Source organism: Primulina huaijiensis, chromosome 9, assembly GCF_012295235.1.
Source record: "Primulina huaijiensis isolate GDHJ02 chromosome 9, ASM1229523v2, whole genome shotgun sequence".
Taxonomy (NCBI): domain Eukaryota; kingdom Viridiplantae; phylum Streptophyta; class Magnoliopsida; order Lamiales; family Gesneriaceae; genus Primulina; species Primulina huaijiensis.
In genome coordinates, this window is record NC_133314.1 from 1,654,964 (window position 1) to 1,675,646 (window position 20,683).

Below are 20,683 nucleotides of genomic sequence, written 5' to 3' on the forward strand. Positions count from 1 at the left end.
AATTTCGATTAAAAATTAATATTTTTTTACTAAAATCATATTATATTATACAACATATTTTATATATATATAAAATAATATTTTTCAATTAAATTACATATATTACACTATTTCTCACAACATAACAAAAAAATATTTTTACAGTCAATATAATATTTTTAAACATAAAAAATAATATATTTCATGGATTCAATCGAATATCCGTGAGAATCAAATGAATGATTGTTTTTCTGAATATAAAGGAAAATAAATATTGTTAGTTGCAATAATTATCCATGTTGAGTAGCACAATCGAAATGTGGTACTTGTGCGGCTGTACAGTTTAAATGATTTGAATTGCATCATTACCATCAGTTATAGATTTTGGTAAAGCGACAATCGTTTGATCCTATAATTTACATCAGAGTCAATGTCACGTGTTCAATTCACATTGATGGCAAGAAGTGTAATTATTGTGAGAGACGTTGGGTGTAATAATTGTCTCTGCTAGATAGAGTAATCGAAACGTGATGCTTGTGCTGTTGTACGATTTAAAATATTTAAGTTACAATAATATCACCAAATAACTTTTGGTAAAACGACAAACGTACTATTTATTTCAATAGTCAGTAATAAAATAAGGGGAAATGAAATCAAACGAGGAAATGATATGACNGATAATATTATCATTATCTTCTGATATTTCTGTTTTAGCCCATCATAAAAACAGAAATTACACTTATGTCTCTACACATTAAAGGCCCAACAACCTATCAGATACATTAAAGCCCAATAACCCGAAATCTTATTTGATCACTTTATTTTGGGCTTAACTTAACAGACAACCCACACACATAATTATTCACATATAAGCCCATATAAATTAAAATTGATCCAACAATCTCCCACTTGGGCTATATGTGCAACCTTATAATTATGTTTGTGAAATAACCTTATGAGCTCAAAATTGTTGTCATTCTGAAATGTATCTATAACCAATCCGGTCCATCAATCACATCAACATAGGATCAAAGCAGTCTTCGCTACACTCAAGGTAGCTAGACCCATCAATGGTCACATATGCCAACACAACTGAATGACATGGATCATGAAGTGGATGTGTAGCATGGAAATTTCATGCAATGTGACCGTAACATACCTATTTCCAACTGGTCCTCCCTTAACTTTATTGAGATCAAACTTTAAACCATAATCAGAGTGTAACTTAACTTGAAATTTATTTCTGCAGAAAATAAATATACATAACTGTAACTAAAAATGTCTACAACTGAAAAGCATTTAAAATAACAAACTCCCACTAAAACTGAATTTCATCAATTGACATAAAACCCATACTAGCAATGTGCTCATGAAACTGTTTGGGTGGTAATCCCTTAGTAAGCGGATCCGCAACCATGGAGTTTGTACCTATATACTCAATAGACAACTTTCCACTCTGAATTCTTTCTTTAACAACCAGAAACTTGATGTCAATATGTTTTGACTTCGTCGAGCTCCTGTTGTTATTGGAATACGTAACTGCTGATTTATTGTCACAATGTAACCTTAGTGGCCTTTCAATGTCATCAACAATGCGCAGTCCCGTGACAAAATTTTGCAACCATATTCCATGATTGGATGCCTCATAACACGCTACAAACTCAGCTGCCATGGTGGAAGAGGCTATAAGTGACTGTTTAGCACTCTTCCAGGAAATGGCACCTCCAGCAAGGAGATAGATGTAGCCCGGCGTAGATTTCATACTATCTTGGCATCCAGCAAAATCGGAGTCAGTATACCCAATGCTCTCAAGCTGATCTAACCTCCGATATATGAGCACGTAATCTTTTGTTCTCTGTAGGTACCGTAAGACCCTTTTGACTGCTTTTCAATGTTCCACTCCTGGATTACTTAAATATCGTCCCAACATTCCTGTCACGTACGCAATATCTGGACGTGTACAAACCTGAGCATACATCAGACTCCCCACTGCAGATGCATAGGGAATCTTCTGCATTTCTTTTTCCTCAAAATCATTCTTTGGGCATTGTTTGAGACTACATTTGTCTCCCTTAGCCACAGGGGTATCCGTTGGTTTGCAATCTTGCATCCCATATCGCTTGAGAACTTTCTCGATATAGCCTTTCTGAGATAATCCAAGAATACCTCGAGAGCGATCCCGATGTATCTGAATACCCAGTACAAAAGATGCATCACCAAGATCTTTCATCTCAAAATTCTTAGCTAGAAATCTCTTGGTGTCATGCAACAACTCTATATCGTTGCTAGCGAGCAGGATGTCATCAACATATAAAACCAGAAAAATATACTTACTCCCACTGAACTTATGGTACACACAATCATCGACCAAATTCATCTCAAAACCAAACGAGATGATCACTTGATGAAATTTGAAATACCATTGTCGAGATGCCTGCTTGAGCCCATAGATGGATTTTTTTAATTTGAAAACCATATTATTTGTGTCTTTGGACACAAAATTTTCTGGCTGCACCATATAAATCGTTTCATCAATGTCACCATTTAGAAACGCCGTCTTTACATCCATCTGATGAAGCTCAAGATCGAAATGCGCCACCAAAACCATTATAATCCTTAAAGAGTCTTTCGAAGAAACCGGAGAAAAAGTCTCTTTATAATCAATGCCTTCTTTCTGTGTAAAGCCTTTAGCGACAAGCCGAGCCTTATATCTTTCCACATTGCCTTTCGAATCCCTCTTAGTTTTAAATATCCATTTACAACCAATAGGCTTCGTACCTTTAGGCAATGGGACAAGATCCCATACGTCATTGTCCTTCGTGGACTTTATCTCCTCATTCATGGCATCATTCCACTTTTGAGAGTTAGAACTTTCCATGGCTTGACGGAAGTTAATAGGATCATCCTCCATCAATTCAATGTCTGCCTCATGTTCTTCAAGAAATACAATGTAATCATTTGACACTGCATTTCTCCGCTCTCTAGTGGATCTCCTTAATGGCATAGGTTCTGGAGGTGCTTGAGTTTGTTCATCTGGAATGGGAGGATCTCTAATATTATATTCCTGTATTGTGTCTTGGTCAAAGTGAGGAATGTAATCCTGATCAATTTCCAAGACACCTGTGGGAATATTTACATAGGCCTCTTCAAAGACAATATCTCTTACTTTATCTCCCCTCGCAAACTCAACATCCTCAAAGAACCGGGCATTTCCTGACTCAAAAATCGACTTACCTGTGGGATCATAAAACTTGTACCCCCTGGATCTTTCAGAGTATCCAATAAAATAACAACTAACCGTTCTTGAGTCCAGTTTCTTTTCATTAGGCTTGTAAGGCCTTGCCTCAGCTGGACATCCCCAAACGTGCAAATGCTTAAGACTAGGCTTTTTACCCGTCCAAAGTTCATAAGGGGTTTTGGTCGATGCTTTAGTTGGGACCCTGTTAAGGATATATGTTGCGGTCTTTAGTGCTTCTCCCCAGAGTGATTCTGGTAAGGTAGAATGACTGATCATACTCCTCACCATATCTTTAAGCGTTCTGTTTCGTCTTTCAGCAACACCATTCATAGTGGACGAACCCGGCATAGTGTACTGTGGGACGATACCGCATTCCTCTAAGAATCTTGCAAAAGGTCCTGGACGTTGTTCACCTGAACCGTCATATCTACCATAGTATTCACCACCACGGTCAGATCTAACGCTTTTAATCTTTAAGCCAAGTTGATTTTCAACTTCAGCTTTATAGTTTTTGAACACATCCAATGACTGTGCCTTTTCATGAATGAGATAAATGAAGCCATATCTTGAAAAATCGTCTGTGAACGTTATAAAATATTGTTGACCATTCCAAGAAGCCGAAGGAAATGGTCCACAAATATCAGTATGTATAATTTCTAAGACGCCTGAACACCTGTTGGCTTCAAATCTCCTTTTGTTGGTTTGTTTTCCCTTTATACAATTAACACAATTATTAAAATCTGTGTAATCTAAAGGTTCGAGAATTTCATCTGACACAAGTCTCCTTATTCTTTTTTCAGAAATATGACCCAGTCTTTTGTGCCATAACGTAGCTAAATTCTCACTGGTTAATTTTCTTTTAGTGCCTCTACTTGTTTGCATGGATTCATTAAATGAAGCAATAACATCCAAAGAATAAAGATTATCGTATCCTGATAAAGAGCCAGAACCAACCAATTTTGAATCGAGAAACAAACTAAATATTCCATTTCCAAAAGAACAAGAATAAACAAATTTGTCCAATGCAGAAATGGAAATCAAATTCCGTCTAAAAGACGGTACGACAAATGTTTCATAAAGATCCAAATATATTCCAGTCTTTAACAATAATCTAAATTTCCCTATTGCCTCAACTTCAACTTTGTTGCCGTCACCAACATAGATGAATCTTTCAGCATCACTTGGTTTTCGGCAATCCAGGCAACCCTGCATAGACACACTGATGTGAGTTGTTGCACCAGAGTCTATCCACCACGTGTGTCTAGACACTGAAGTTAAATTAACCTCAGAACAAACCATATTCAGAAGCATACCTTTCTTAGCACGCCAAGCGTGGTAATTACTGCACTGCTTCTTCATATGCCCATTACTGCCACAGAAAAAACAACCAGAACTTTGAGAATCACTAGGATTCTTCTTTTGTTTCTTCGGAAGCTGTGTATCCGCAGCTTCTTTATCCTTCCTTTTCTTTCCTTTAACCTTCGAAGTAGAGGCATAATGAGCACTTTCTGTCTTATCTTGCTTCAACCTTTCCTCTTCTTGGACACAGTGCGAGATGAGCTCATTCAGAGACCAAGTCTCTTTCTGACAGTTATAGCTCACCTTGAACTGGTTAAACTGAGGAGGAAGAGATATCAAAACCAGATGCACTAACAAGTTCTCAGAGAGGTCAAGCTTCAGTGCTTTCAACCTTGAAGCAAGATGAGACATTTCCATAATGTACTCCCTGATGTTGCCCTTACCCATGTACCTCATTGAAACCAGGCTTGCCAAAAGTGTGCCAATTTCAGACTTTTCACTTTTAGCAAACCTCTTTTCGAGGTCTTGAAGGAAAGCCTTAGCCGTAGCAATGTCGCTAGACATTGTGCCCCTGAATGTTTCTGGAATGGCCCTCTTCATGATCATCATACACATGCGATTCGATCTCTCCCACCTTTCAAGCTCCCTCTTTTCATCAGAGGTACTCTTATCCGTAATGGCGGGTAGAGAGTCAACCCTTTTCGCCAGGTCCAAATCCATGACTCCGAGAACTATCAATAAATTCTCTTGCCATGATTTAAAATTAGAGCCATTTGACATAGGAATAGAATTTATGTTGGAATGAATATTTGCAGTAGTCAAATCTGAACAGAGAACAAAAAAAACCAAATATACATGCTCAACCAAATATCCAAATAAAATAATCAATAAATTCAAATAATGTAAACCCCCATAAGCAGAATATCGAACAATCCATTAATGTTTCATCTTTGGACAAAATATTAACTTGTAAGTGATATCCTAGCGCAGCAGTCAAACACTGATAGTAACTATCATGTCAAATAACAATCTTCCTTTGGGCCGATTTATTATTCACATGAAAAACCGAATAACTATCACATGTTTACCACCACAAATGCAAATGTAATTATATTAAATATTAACCTTCCTTTGGGCCGATCAATATTCATATAAATCACATATACCCAAAATCATTTTGTATTTCAAAATAAAATTAATTTCCATAAAAGAGGTCACTTTGACGACATTTTATTTCAATTAATCAATTTTAAAAATAAATATAACTTTATCATTATTTGAATTAATGAATATTTAACCTTAACCGAATAAACCGAATCCCAAAAAAAAAAAAAAATTTTAAAATTTTTTTTTGGAAATTTCGTACGGGCCGGGCCGACCCGGACCGGGCCCGTACGAATCGACCCGGCCCGAATTCGTATGGGTCGGGTTAGCGAGTCCGTACGACCCGACCCTAACCCGTACGGGTCGACCCGAATCCGTACGGGCCGACCCGAATCTGTACCTTTTTTTTTAAAAAAAAAAATTTTTATTCCAAATTTTCAATTTTCCTCTAAAATATTTTTTTTGAACAAAAACTGGAAGGAAAATCGAAATCTTATACCAAATCCTTAAAATCTTCAACCAAATCTTTTTTACCAAAAACTAAAACTTTAAAAGATTTGATTTTCTCTAAAATATTTTTCCAGATCTGAAACCATATCAAAAAAAAATTTTCAGATCTGAAACCATATCAAAAATTTTTCAGAACTGAAGCCATATCAAAAAATTTAAACCAAATTTTNTGTTGGGGAAAACCCATAAACCGCAGAATCCATCATGATAAATCATTAAGAATTTGACTGAAAACTTAAGCGGAAGCGTACCTGATGCCATAATCCTGAATTCTTTAGAACGTGCCTTGATCTTCCAGATCTACGCGCTCTTTCTTTGAGAGAATCCTTTAATTTTCTCTTCAGAACTATTTTCTTAATGGGAGAGAGAATAGTGAAAGTGATAACGCGAGATCTGGGGACCATGACCCATATATATAGATAATATTATCAATATTTTCTGATATTTCTGTTTTAGCCCATCATAAAAACAGAAATTACACTTATGTCTCTACACATTAAAGGCCCAACAACCTATCAGATACATTAAAGCCCAATAACCCGAAACCTTATTTGATCACTTTATTTTGGGCTTAACTTAACAGACAACCCACACACATAATTATTCACATATAAGCCCATATAAATTAAAATTGATCCAACAATATATATCTCGTTTCGTTGCTTGGTATCACCGTGAATGGAGTTGGAAATGTAATCATCATTCATTAATATAGATAGATGAAATCGGTAGCATGTATTCCATAGGAACGAGGATTCTCTGATAAGGGGTTTTATTGGACTGGGTAAACCATATTTGAGGTTCGTTCGAGAAAATTTTGATAAGAGGAATCGAAAAGTTCACCGACGCCATTAACTCAAACACATACATGTTATTCTTATTTTTTGGTTAACTTTGATGGTTTGGTTGACTTTGATTGTGATTTTTGGGTTTTGATTTACGTTTAAGGTTGACTTGGCACGATTGGTTGACTATGTATTATTCGACTAAATGCAACCATGGAAAACTTTTACAAAAATGGGTTATTCATAAGATTGACAATTTTTCTCGTAAGTTTAGGATCCCAAGGGTTTGGGTTCAATAATTTTTTGAATATCCGAAATAGTTCAGGACGCGTATGGAGATATTATCTTCATCCCCGAACACATTCCGATAATGATAATAATAATAATAATAATAATAATAATAATAATAATTGTGAAGACCCAAAATTTTGCGACAATAAGACTTGAATATGCAGCTCATTTTGACACAACATTTTCGAGTTTCACGTAATCATATTCTTGGAAATTTGAATCACCACTTCCCTCATTATTAACCATTTATATTATTTTAATGACTAATTCAAACCATAATAAATCAGTCATTAAACTATCAATATTAAGAACAAAATAATGGCAATTAAGAGAAGATAAATGACCTTGAATAGAAGACTTTTCACCTCACATTTTGAGAACGAGAAATATAGACTTTGGTTTAGTGTAAAACCACACAAAAAATTCTCACAAAAACTCTCGAACTTTCGAGAAATATGATGAATAGTTAGACTAGTTAGACTAAGATTCTGCAGAAATTCAAGCAAAGTTCCTCAAAGTTTTCAAGCCGGAGTTTAATTTGTCCAATATGTATGCTTTAAAATCATTATATTTTTGTTTTTAAAATTCGATCGAATCAATATAGGCTTTCTCATGCTTCGTTTCCTTTACTTCTGCTCGTTCTGTTCCGATTTGATATTCTCACTTCGTCATGATTTGAATAATGGTGCATGAGAAAGCGTGTGAAGGAGAAAGCCCCAAAGAGAGCTCATGATCGATCCTTTCATGGGAAAAGGCCCCAAACATAATCTAATACCAGGATAGCTCATGATTATTATGATAATCAATATTTGTTTCGTGTCTCTCATTTCCACTCGTTATGTTCTGAAATGATACATTCGATTCGTTATGATTTGAGTAATAATGCATGAGAAATCCCATAAGAGAAAATGCCCTAAAAGAGCCCAAGATCGGGATAGTCTATGCTATTTACAAATAAGAACAATATGAATTTCTATTCGATTCATTTCATTTTGTTAAAATATATTCATTTTCGTCTCAAGCATATTATAAATCAAAAGCACTATTATAATTTAAATCAAAAATGGTAAAGGAAATTCCAATGTTAATATGTTTTGTTATGACCCTGAGGGGATGTGGATTTGATTCCCGTGGGTTCATGTTCGGGGATTCCTCGAACCCGAAAGAAATGGGTGTAGGGGTAGTGATACAATTCATGGGCGGGAATGAGGATGAGAATGAGGATGAGGATGAAAAACCCACTTTTGCTCTCTCGCATTGCCATCCCTTTCTCATTCAGTTGATGAACACCGTTGATAAGTGACTAGAAATAGGGAAGGGATCGGGTAAGGACACATTTCGTAATCTTCTTATCTAATTGTTGTCCAAATAAGAATTGAGTATTTTCATCCCGATTCCGTATCTGAAAAATGTTGGGGCTCAAATGTTTGGATTCCGTCGGGTAGAGAGAGGATATCCAAAAAAAAATATTTTTTAATTCATGAAGACTATAAATTATACCAAATGGAAAAAGAAATGACTGTTTTTGGACAAAATAACAGGAACTAAAGAGTTTTGTAACGAAGTTGAAGAGATTGGAGTAAGATGGTGAAATTCTTTCTTAATAACATATTTTATTTTCCATTGAAATAGGAGGAAAATTCCTTTAACACACTACTTTTTTTGAGATTTTTTTTTTGTGTTTGACTAATCAAGATTTTTTTCCTCAAAATAATTCCATACTGCAATAATTTTCCTCCTCTCCCTAACACGGACAACCAAAATCAGCAAATTATGAAGAAGAATGAAAATTATTTAGGAAAATTTTCAGGGTTCGGAACAAATTCAGGTCGGGTTGAGATTCTCACCGGGTTGAGTTTATATGTCTGATTTCTCTTTCGACATTAATTGGGATGAGAACAATGAGATTCTCATCGGGTTGAGTTTATACGTCTGATTTCTCTTTCGACATTAATTGGGATGAGAACAAAATTTAATATGCTCCCACCGCTGACACAGACGTGGTAAATAATTTTTTTTTTAAATATTTTCAAAAAGTTTCAATGCCCCGCCTGTTGTGAAATATGTAATTTATGTATATATATTTATATTATATTATGTATATATATGTAATATGTATTATATATTATATATGCCTACATAAATTATATTATTATATATATAATAATCATATATTTGTCGTTTTATCAAAAAAATTATTTGGTGTACGGGTGGTTCGGTATGATATATCGAAATTTTCAAAGAAAACTGTATATCATATAAAAAATTCTTTATAGAAAAAATATACGGATACTGTATCGAAATTTCAGTACGGAATAAATTTTATATCAACAATTTCGATACGCTATCGATATAATACAATCTCTAATGTATATATTTTTTTAAATTCTTTTCACATTTTAATTTATTTTTATATTAATTACGTAAAAGCATTATAATTTTATAATTTATAAGAATTTCGTTCATTTTGAGATTTTAAACTTTTCGATATTTTTGTAAATAAATATATTATTTTATTTCCAAAAATTTCATGGGTCTTCTCCATCTAAAATATATTTTTTAAAAATATTTTTTCTAAATTATCATGGAATACGAGTAAATATTTATTTTGACATATAAAGTATCTATTATAGGGTTTGAGATACTTGATTTCGCTCTTTGAATACTCCAAATGTATAAAAAAATATTATATTTTCGATTAATCACCACAAATGCAGTCATTGTTAGTTTTTCATGAAAAATGCATTAGGATGACTTATTCATGTCATTTTATTTTTTTAAAAAAAACATTGTTAATCACTTATCATGAAATAAGATTAAATATTTATTGAAAACTTTTTTCAATAAAGGGTTCGGGTTAGGTGGGTTCGGGTTAGTGTCAGGTTAGACGTGTTTCGGGTTGGGTCGCGGGTTGACCTGAATTTTTTTTTATTTTTTTAACAATTGTTTATTTGATTTAGTAAATATACTTTTAATTTTTTATAATAAAACTTTCAAATTTAAACCGAAAATTTTGTTATTATATGTTTAAATTAAAATATTATTATTATTTTTAGTTTTTTTAATTAATTTTTTTAAAAAAAATAAATAAAATTCGGGTTAAACGTGTTCGTGTTCGGGTTGGTTTGGGTTCGGGTTGAAAAAAAATCGCGGGTTGACCCGAAACCCGACCCACCTGACCTGATTGACACCCCTAAAATATTTCGATTAGGTTAGCAATACTGAAATTTGATTCTTGTTAATTAGGTTTTGAGCAAGTCAATCATTTGACCTGTGCGGAAGTAGGGTTGATGAAAATGATCGAACGAATGACTCAATAAAGTTTGATGAGGAATGTTTATTAAAATGCAATAGTAAACTGAATGCGAAATTGTTTCTGGATATTCGAAGATTTCAATATTTCTACATCACCCCTTCTTACTCAAGAAAAGCTTGTAGTAAAAGACTTTGATAATTACAAGTAGTTTGAAATTACCCACTGCAACATGACTTTAACATTGTCGGACTAAAACTCTCAATAAAACTTTGATTTAAAGCTTACTTTCAATGACAAATAGTACTGAAAACTTATAAGCGCGAAAGTAAAGATCGAGTAGCTTCCACACTTGACCATCATCACTCGTTAGCTGAATGCAAACAGCTTTCAACTATAATTATATTCCAATTAATTATACCTCCCAAAATTTTCATTTCAATAACCATCGAAATTGAATGGCCAGTATATATGTTGTGAGGTTTTATAGAAGCATTGAGGAATGTTTATGTAGGATTTGGATCCTATGTTATGTTAAAAACACAACTCTTTTTACATAAACTGTTCATCTGGTGGATCTCACACAGTGTCAAATAAATTTGAAAAGTCATCATCTCGTGTAAAAAAATACACAATACATGTTGTGTTTTCAGCCACTACAGATTATCCAAATCCGTTTATATAACACTTGGTTTGTGATGTAGCAATGAAATAATATGATCTGAACGAAAGTTTCCAAGTGATTAATCAATATGGATGATCAACCGATCCGGGTAGATAGCCGATCCCAGTGTTCAGCAACTCCGAGTGAAAATCCAATTCGGATGAACAGCCGATCCGGGTGGTTAGAAAATCTGAATGGACATCGATCCCATTTGATGGACAGTCATTCCAGGAGGCCAGAATACGGGCGGACATTCACTTTAGGTGGCCCTAAATCTTACTGAAATTTTCTTCTCGGACTAGTAGATATCCCGGGACAAAAATTTACAGATAACATATTGAGTTGTCCCATGACAAAAAAGCATCTATAGAAAAAGGGGATTTGCTAGCCAACAATCATCCACTGGTCCGGACTTCCTTCCCGCATATATACCAAACAAAAAACCAGTCTTTTTTTTTTTTTATAGCACTTCTACTAAGTATTGTTTTTGTGTATGCCAAAGTAGAGATGAAGTTCCATTATATTGTTTCTTTTATCTTGGCCAATCTCTTGTATCGTGTAACTTGCTTTCGCAATGTTACCGATGATCATATTGTTGGAAATAGTAGAGAGGCATTAGAGATCGTCGTCAGCGGCCGCGGCGGGGGTGGGGCGGCAGCTGTGGATGTGACTCTCCTCCTCCGCCACCGATTCCATGTCCTAGGGTACCATCACCTCCACCTTTGCTATTTGAAAGCAAGAGACTCGAATTAGTGTACCCCGTAATCCAAAGATTCAAGAACAAGATAAAATGCGCCCCGTTGGGCATCAGTGCATCACCAAGACATGGGTCGGCCCATATATTTAACAAGTACAAAGGCCATTTGCGGCCTCTTTCTAATCGAGAAAGCACTAGTGAGAGTAGTGGCGGAGCCAGAATATGGTTTTTCCTGAACTAGAATTTTAAACTCTACAATCTTTTAATATTTCAAATTGATCTACCCCAACTAATATCATATTAATAAAAAATTATACACAATTTACATATAAAATATTTTAAAAAAAAATTGACCCGGGTGTCATGGACTGTGGCTCCGCCACTGGCCGTAGCGACATTCAACGGCTTCAAATTCAACAGTCCTCGACTCACCCTGGACGGATTCATCGATCAACTTCCGGATATTTTCGTTTTCCATGCAAATTCCAATAATTTTAAGGGTACGATTCCTTCCAAAATTTCCGAGCATAAGTACTTATTCGAACTTGATCTGGGCAATAACAAGTACACTTGTGAGTTCCGTATCAAGTTCTCGGTGCTACCAAGTTAACTTTCTTGGATCTTAGGTTCAACACATTTTCAGGCTTGGTTCCGCCCCAAGTTTTCATGCTAGATGTCGATGTGCTTTTCATCAATAATAATTTCAATCAGCGGCTGCCTGATAATTTGGGCTCGACTCCGGCTCTCTACTTGATCTTGGCCAACAACAACTTCACCGGTCCCATCCCGCGAAGCATTGGCCAAGCAGCCAAGACTTTGCACGAGATTCTATTACTTAACAACCAACTGTCCAGATGTCTACCACGTGAAATCGGGCTTCCAGAAAAGATGACACTCTTTGACTCGAGCCGAAACAGCTTGACGGGCCCAATTCCGCAATCTTTGCGTGCTTGACCCAGATACAGATTTTGAACTTGGCGCAGAACCAGATATAAGGGACTGTTTCAGAGCTTGTTTGAAAACTGCCCAATTTGGGAAACTTATCGTTGTCCTACAATTATTTTACATAGGTAGGCCCGGAATGTGTGAAATTGATCAAAGAAAACGTGCTTGATGTGAAAATGAATTGCATTTCGGGCCTACGGGGCCAGAGATCAGAAGCAGAATGTCATGATTTCTTATCCAAAACCCAATCTTGCGGTGATGAAAGATATTTCACTTGGATTCCAAGTACTGTGTTTCTCACCAAATTTTTTTGAAGTCATCGCGCTATGTTCGTGTGGGTCGGGTCGGGTCGGGTCGATCATATAATGCTTTGAATCCTCATTGATTATGTGAATTTTGAAATTTTTTTTTGTGTGATGAATTAGTTAAGATATTTCCAATGTTCGTGCGGGTCGAGTCTTGTTTTTACATGTAAATATGAAATATGACCGGTGTCCATTGTTTCACAAGCCTTTAGTTTTGGTTCAATATTGGGTATTTTACTTTTGCAACTAAATAATCTATTTTGTGCATCAATATATTTAAAATAAAAAAATACTTTTGATATTAAAAAAAATATTTTTTTTATAGGATACCTAAATAAAATATTCATCTCACAAAATTAACTAATGACACCATCTCACAAAAAGGGTGTCACATTCAATGCTTCTTCAGAACGTGACATCATCGCTGCGACTTGAATATCAATATACCAACACCGAGAATGTAGAGTTGACTCATACAGATTCAAGATGTGGTTCTCATACATGTAGCATTTTGTCTCACAAAGTAAAGAGGTGAGTCTCACCCACATATATAACATTTTGTCTTGCATAACACTTATTTCTCAGTGTTTGTGCTGATACTCGGCTCTGATGTCATTATGTCATGCACAAGGCCGATCCTAGCAATTTTTGGGCCCGAGTCTAACTTTTTTAAAAAATTCTCTCATCGTTTGTTTATATTTTTTTAGTTCCATAACAACTTTTTCGAATTAAATCAATATATTAAAATTAATATAAAAATAAACGAATAAAAAAATAAACATGTCCAAAATGATAACTAAAAAAAATCACCTTATAGAGCAGATTTATATATTTCGCCGAACAGATTGTAGACAACATATGGAACTGTCGGATACTATAGTAATACTACTGATCTAGTGCTATGATACAAAATTTTAGTGCTCGATGAAGCAAAACAATCTTGTACGAGAAAATAAAAAAGGAAAACCAACCGCCCAAAATAGTCAGATACGTTAAAGAATATAGCGGAAGATTCGTGATTATCTAAAAAGATCGAGAAACTTCATGGTTTAGATTTTCTAGGGAATTCACTATTAATCGAATAACACCGAATGAATCTCGATTATAGGCGCGGCTGTACCGCTTGCTGATGACAAGAAGCGGTAGCGAATGTTTTTTTCAATAGGTCCTCTGTAGTCAAATTTTTCATACGAACTAGTAGTGTTTGGACATGAGGATTGCGCGAGTTAAAAAATAGAGTCATAAATATTTTGTCCACTAATTAAACATTGAGTAGGCAGAGCAATTTTTTTCTTTTATGCGGGTTAAGACGTAAGAAATACTAGTTACTCTGCACACGCGATGTGTGTGTACAGTCTTTTTTATCATTATCGATGGACTATAGTGAAATTTGACAAATTATGGAGGGACTAAATTGATATTTGAATTGTTGAAATAAAAAATATATAAATAAAAGTGTGTGTTGAAATTTAAAAAAAAAAAAACAAAAAACAAAAGTGTAATATTATTATCATATAAGAGTAAAGTTAGAAGAAAAAGTTGGTGTCCTTCCTAGGTGGTTACTATCATGTCCTCAACTTTAATAAAATAGAATAGATACATGAAATATTAAATTGAAATTAACAAAAAGAATGATTGTTATTTTCTACCAAAGGTAGTTATTATAATATTGGAATGTGTGGAATAAAGTCTGAGGAAGACAATGACTTTATTATAAAAAAACCCAAAATTATATATTTATGTTGGAAAAACATATACTAATATATAATAAAATTTTCAAAAAATTATAGGTCCCATAAAATAAATGGGCTTGAGTCAATGGACTCTCGTGCCTCTACACAGGCACAGGCCTGGTCATGCACAAGGCCCACGTCGGCACAAGTTTGAGTGCATAATAAGTTCTTATAGTAACTACTTTTTAGATATCTTTATTTTACGACGATGGTTAACGCAACTTCTTGTAAGAACTCATTGTAAGACATTATAAATTTATCAAAGGTGCTACACTTGTCTTAAACGATGATGCGATAGAAAACCTTCAATCAAAATAACTAAATTTTACATGCAAAATTATGTCGCTCTCAGATACATTAAATTGTCGCGTTACTCTCTCCCATAATACTAGGATTTGTTCATCGCACGTCAACCTCCAAGTACTCGGGGAAAAATTCCGACCATCGAAATATCATAAAAAAACACCAGAAATAAAAATAAAGTGGTTGCAGATTTCATTGCCATCCTAATGATTTTTTTTAAAAGAATTGATTAGTGCACGGGCATTATTCGGGCAAGTGCAATTTATACAGTCCATCGACGCCTCTAGATTTTGTTATGCATAAATCTTTGTATTGCAATAAATTTTTTGGGAAAATAATAATTTTATGTAGATATGCCTCTTTTCAAGTTGGGTCTTCTATATAAAGTAGGCCTCTTGTGAGACGGTCTCACGAATCTTTATCTGTGAGACGGGTCAACCCTACCGATATTCACAATAAAAAGTAATACTCTTAGCATAAAAAGTAATATTTTTTCATGGATGATACAAATAAGATAACCGTATCACAAAATACGACTCGTGAGACCGTCTCACACAAATTTTTATCTTCTATATATTGTCAAATTTTAGTTATTGTCATTTATCTTTGAATATTTTTTTCAATTTGAGTCATTTTCTAATATTCAAATTTGAGTCATTTTCTCCGACAAACGTTCATGCGAAAAATGATTAAAATCATCAAAATTTGAAAAATAAATGATTAAGAGTCCTAAAATACATATTAATATGATCAAAATTTTAATATTTTTTTTCTATTTCTTCCCCAAAAATATATACAAGTTTTTAAATAAACATTCAAAATTATTGAGTTGTTTATTGGTTAAAAGGGGCCAAGAAAGAATCCAAATCCGAAATGGGGTCACGTAAATCTCAACGTCGAAAGATTTCTTGGTTTTGAATTAATTTTCTTTGGGAGATTAGGTGACATGTTTAGTTAAATATCTACCAGAAAATAAATAATAAAAACGTAATAAATGCTTGGGCACAAAATTTGTGAACGCCTTGCATCTTTGCCCAACTCTGAGTACCGAACATTAATATGCCTTTTTATCAAATAATAATTTGTCGATAAATGAATAAATTGTTTAAGTTTTAAGAAATATAAATTTTAATTTAAAAAAAGTTCCAGTTGTTTAATTTTTTTTCTTATTAACAAATATTGCATTTCTTTCGTATCAAAAATTTCAAAAAATTAAGATTTTTGTTCCGAAATATCGCTAACTTAATTATGTGTTAATAAACTAATAAGATATGTTTTGAATTTTTTTTTAAAAAAAATAATCCTCTTCATTTTTATTATTTTCAAATATTAAAATAATAGTGTTTTTCACATGAATTAAACTCGTTTGAAAATAATGTGCATCATTAACATATACTATATTATGATAGATGGGATGTATGTGGAGTGACCAATTTAGTATAAACATATAATCCTAAAAAGAAATTTTAATTAATTATTAAAAAAAATATCTAAAGTTCTTATTTTTAATATGTTTTTTTACATAAAATTACTTAGGCAAAAAAATATTGTACATACAAATATATGATTTAAATAATATACATTGAAATTTGGAATTGTTGGTCTTCTCTTGTATATGAGGAAAATAAGAGTAGGTCTCTTGTGAGACGATATCACGAATTTTTATCTGTGAGACGGATCAATCCTACCGATACTCACAATAAAAAGTAATATTCTTAGCATAAAAAGTAATATTTTTTCATGGATGATCCAAATAAGAAATATATCTCATGAATCTTTATCTGTGAGACGGATCAACCCTGTCGATATTAACAATAAAAAGTAATATTTTTTCATGGATGATCCGAATAAGATATCTGTCTCACAAATACGTCCTGTGAGATCGTTTCACACAAATTTTTGACAAGGGAAATAATGATGTAAACTTTGCTATATATTTAATAATCCCATATATATTTGACAATAAATATATTGTTATTAAAAAACGAGATCTATTAGAGGAATGACTCGATATGTTTTTGCTAAACAAATTAAATTTCAATTTTACATAATAAAAAAAATAAAATTTCTTAAATGATTTATGGAACATATTATTTTGCGCACACACAATTTCCTACAACATTGTCTGTTACACCAATAATGAGTTGTCATATATATCAAATTTTAACTGATTTTGTAACTGAATCATAATTTATATCAATAAAAATTTTACTCGAGATCATGTTACAAGAAATATTACATAAAATGTTTTGCAAGATTATTTCCATTGGTGAATGAAATTTTAATGCAAAATTAAATTTCGTTAAAAGGCAAGTATTTATTGGTCAGACAGCTTTAGTCACTCTAGCCACGTGACATCGCATTTATCTCAAAGCTAAGCATCAAGTTACTAGATTCATTTCGTCATGTAACAGATTGTGATCACTTGCAAATAAAANATTTAAACTTGTAATATTATCTTTCGATACGTATTGATAAAATCTTAGACTAACACGATCAAGTAAACCACGCTAGTCATGTATACTAAAGAATATCTTGTAATATAAGATGGAATAAAATCTCTCATGATACATTTAATATAAGTTATTATTGCAAATTAATGATTTCAAGTTCCTTTGAATACTTTGGATAATAAACTTAATTTTAATGAATATCATATAAATTATATCCAAATCAAAATTTTATACTAATTAAATTCATAAAATCCAAACATTAATGTGATCAAATTGATTACATATTATTTTATAGTACACACATCAAACACACTTGAAAATGTATTACACCTAGAATGTTTCTGCTAATATGATACAGAAAAATACGAGAGATTCATATGATCATCCAATGATTATAGAGATATGTGATAATTATTCGAAGTGTAACCGAGAAAATATAACCGACCTAAACTGTTTAGGATGAAAAGAAACTCGATCGATTTCTTATCTGAAATTCAAATATTTACATTGGATTATTTTTGGAAATTTGATTTATAGCATAGAAATACAATTGAAAATTTAAAATTACTTAAATTTTAGACAAGATCTTGGCAGATTTTCAAGGTTTGATTTGGAAACTTGACTGAAATATAAAAATGAAACCTAGAGAAGTTCAGTTCGGAGAAACTGATGATGAATCAGAAGTGGGACAAAATTCGAACCGATTCAGATTAGCCTCCATTTTTCCCACGACAAAATGCCCCAACCGATCCTTCGTCTCAACTGAATTATGCCTGCACAGAAACTCCTCACTGCAAATCCGCTCGACTTCCCTCTCAATTTCATGTACGAACACGTGGGTTTGGGTTTCGCCGCCGGTTTCGACCCTTTTGCTCCTTGCTAGAACTCCGGCGGTGAATATGGCGGCCATTCTCCCTGGTGCCGCCGCAAAATACCCACGAGGCCCGTCGATGAGGATCACGTCCCATGGCACATCGTACACGTGGTTGGGCAGGTCGTTGATCGCCAATCTGCAGTCTGAGAACAAGAGGTTCTGGACTGGGCGGCATTCGTTGCTGATTTCTTGTTTGTAGTGCTCCATCAAATCGTACAGTTCGCTTACTTTCGTGGTGAATTGGACGTCGAAGGCATTGATGAACGGGTGTTTTTCTTCGAGTTTGGAGACCAGATAAGAGCTCTCGTCGATGAAAACCGTAAGGCCATTATGGTTGAGGGAGTTCCAGAGGAGGGTCTCGTGTGTGAGCCCGAACACGAGGAAGTTGCAAGGAGGGTTGCAGCGACGTAGGACCGCGGCGACGGACTTCACCTCGTCCGCCGACATGCGGTCTGAGGAGCTAGCATTCGCGGAAGCATAGTGAAGAAGCGCGTCGAATACGGGTTTAGGTAGCTGAGACTTCGGTTTGCCGTCGGAGGCAGCGGTGTTTGTGGAGATCGGTGGTTCTCTTGTGGTGATGATAGTGAAAGCAAAAGTGAAAACAAATACAGCTAAAACCGCTAGCCAAGCGCGGTGTGAGGGGACAACTGGGCCAACAGCACCGCCGGATTTGTGGACGGAAGGGTGGAGGACGATGAATTTGGCGGTGGGCTTCATTTGCCTTGAAGTTCAAGTGTTTGATAAAAGCTGGGAAAGATAAAGAGATCAATGGACAAAGCTTTCAGCTTCTTTTAAAAACCTCACATGGAGGAATTTAAGACAGTGGCACGAGTTCATATGTAAGTTGTCCGTGCACTGTACTCCTACATTTTTTTACCTGGCTTTTAATTTTTTTTTATCTTAAAATTTGTTACAATTGAATATCGGATTAAATATCTTTTTAATCGTAACAAATTTTATATTTTGACGCAGTCTTGATTCGTTTTTTAAAATACCATCATGAATCAAGTTCGATGTGGATTGTTTTCTATGTGTTTATGCATTATTTTGGTAATGGATGGATAAAATGTTATTTATCATGTGCAGAATAGAGTATTGGAATAAAAATTTTAAATATAAAAATCAAAATCGAGGCCAATTATATGTGTTTTTAATTAAAAAAATATCTGTAATATATTGATACAATAAGATTTGAAATCATAACGCAGAGAAAATGGAGGGTTCGGAACCGATAAATGGCACTATGTAGGAGAAAAAATCCAACGACTATATTCGCTTTCAAAAATAAAATTTTGGCTTATACAATTTGGAACAAAGAGAAAAGGAGAATATAATCTATTCTCCTTTTCTCATATATATAAGATAATAAATTTTTATGAAATCAAAATTTTAGTGTATTTTTGAGTGTGTAAATTAAGAAAGCATACAAAGTTTTAGAATATTTTTAGCTAATGTATTGGAGATCGAGTATGGCCACAGATTTCAAGAAAGGACATGCTTTATTCCCGTTTGGTAAATTATCAATTTGAAACACACTACTATACTTTTTGTGAAATATTGAAAATGTGCACTTCTTTTATTTGAGTTTTATTTTTTTTTATTGATCATTGGTCTATTAGATATCACTAAAATACTTCAATTTGTCATATTTTCAGTTAATGTAGGAGATGTTCGTACAAATTTTATAAAATGTTAAGATCTAAGATCTCTGTTTAATGTTTACATGAGAAAGTGTGAATTTTCGATATTTCAAAAGTGCTAAAAACTCTAACATAATATAAAATAATAACATATATTTAATATGATTAATCATTTAATTGAGACAGAAATTTAGATTTTAGACCGAAATATAAAGTGATTTGAAATTTATGTTATGACGTTAAGATTATGAAGTATGAATATGTTTTATGATTCAAATTATGTGATGTTATCTCAAGATTTCGAAATAATATATATACGTGTATGTTTGTTGTTATATATCTCAAACATTCCTCACTTGCTGAGTATTTCACATGATATTCACTTCTTATATTCTCACTTTAAATAAGGACGATAAACAAGTTGAAGAAAAAAAACAAAAATACCTTTGGGAGTAATGATGATAATGAATCTTTGTGAAGTTAAGACCAATTTTTTTTATTTTTGTTATTTAATTTAAGTTGTAGAAACGCTTCCACATTTATTTTTTTTTTCATTTTGTAAATTCAGTTATAAAGACAATGTTACTTTGTGTTATTTATCAAATATACT

The 20,683-nt window shown here is 33.6% G+C and overlaps 2 protein-coding genes and 1 pseudogene across 2 annotated transcripts in view; 1 reads left to right on the top strand and 2 right to left on the bottom strand.

Annotated features, from left to right (window-relative positions):
* LOC140984103 (elicitor-responsive protein 3-like) overlaps window positions 1-20,683 on the bottom strand; it is a 33,689-nt gene that overhangs the window by 2,393 nt on the left and 10,613 nt on the right. The gene's annotated exons all lie outside the window — the stretch shown is intronic.
* Window positions 11,631-13,139, top strand: LOC140984656 (uncharacterized protein At4g06744-like; annotated as a pseudogene).
* On the bottom strand, window positions 18,041-19,226 carry LOC140984123 (protein IRX15-LIKE-like). The gene has a single exon (XM_073451329.1). The coding sequence runs from the start codon at window positions 19,148-19,150 to the stop codon at window positions 18,212-18,214; it is 939 nt and encodes a 312-aa protein (XP_073307430.1). The 5' UTR covers window positions 19,151-19,226; the 3' UTR covers window positions 18,041-18,211.

Coding starts and splice junctions, on each gene's coding strand:
- LOC140984123 (XM_073451329.1), bottom strand. CDS start 19,150: ATGAAGCCCACCGCCAAATTCATCGTCCTCCACCCTTCCGTCCACAAA.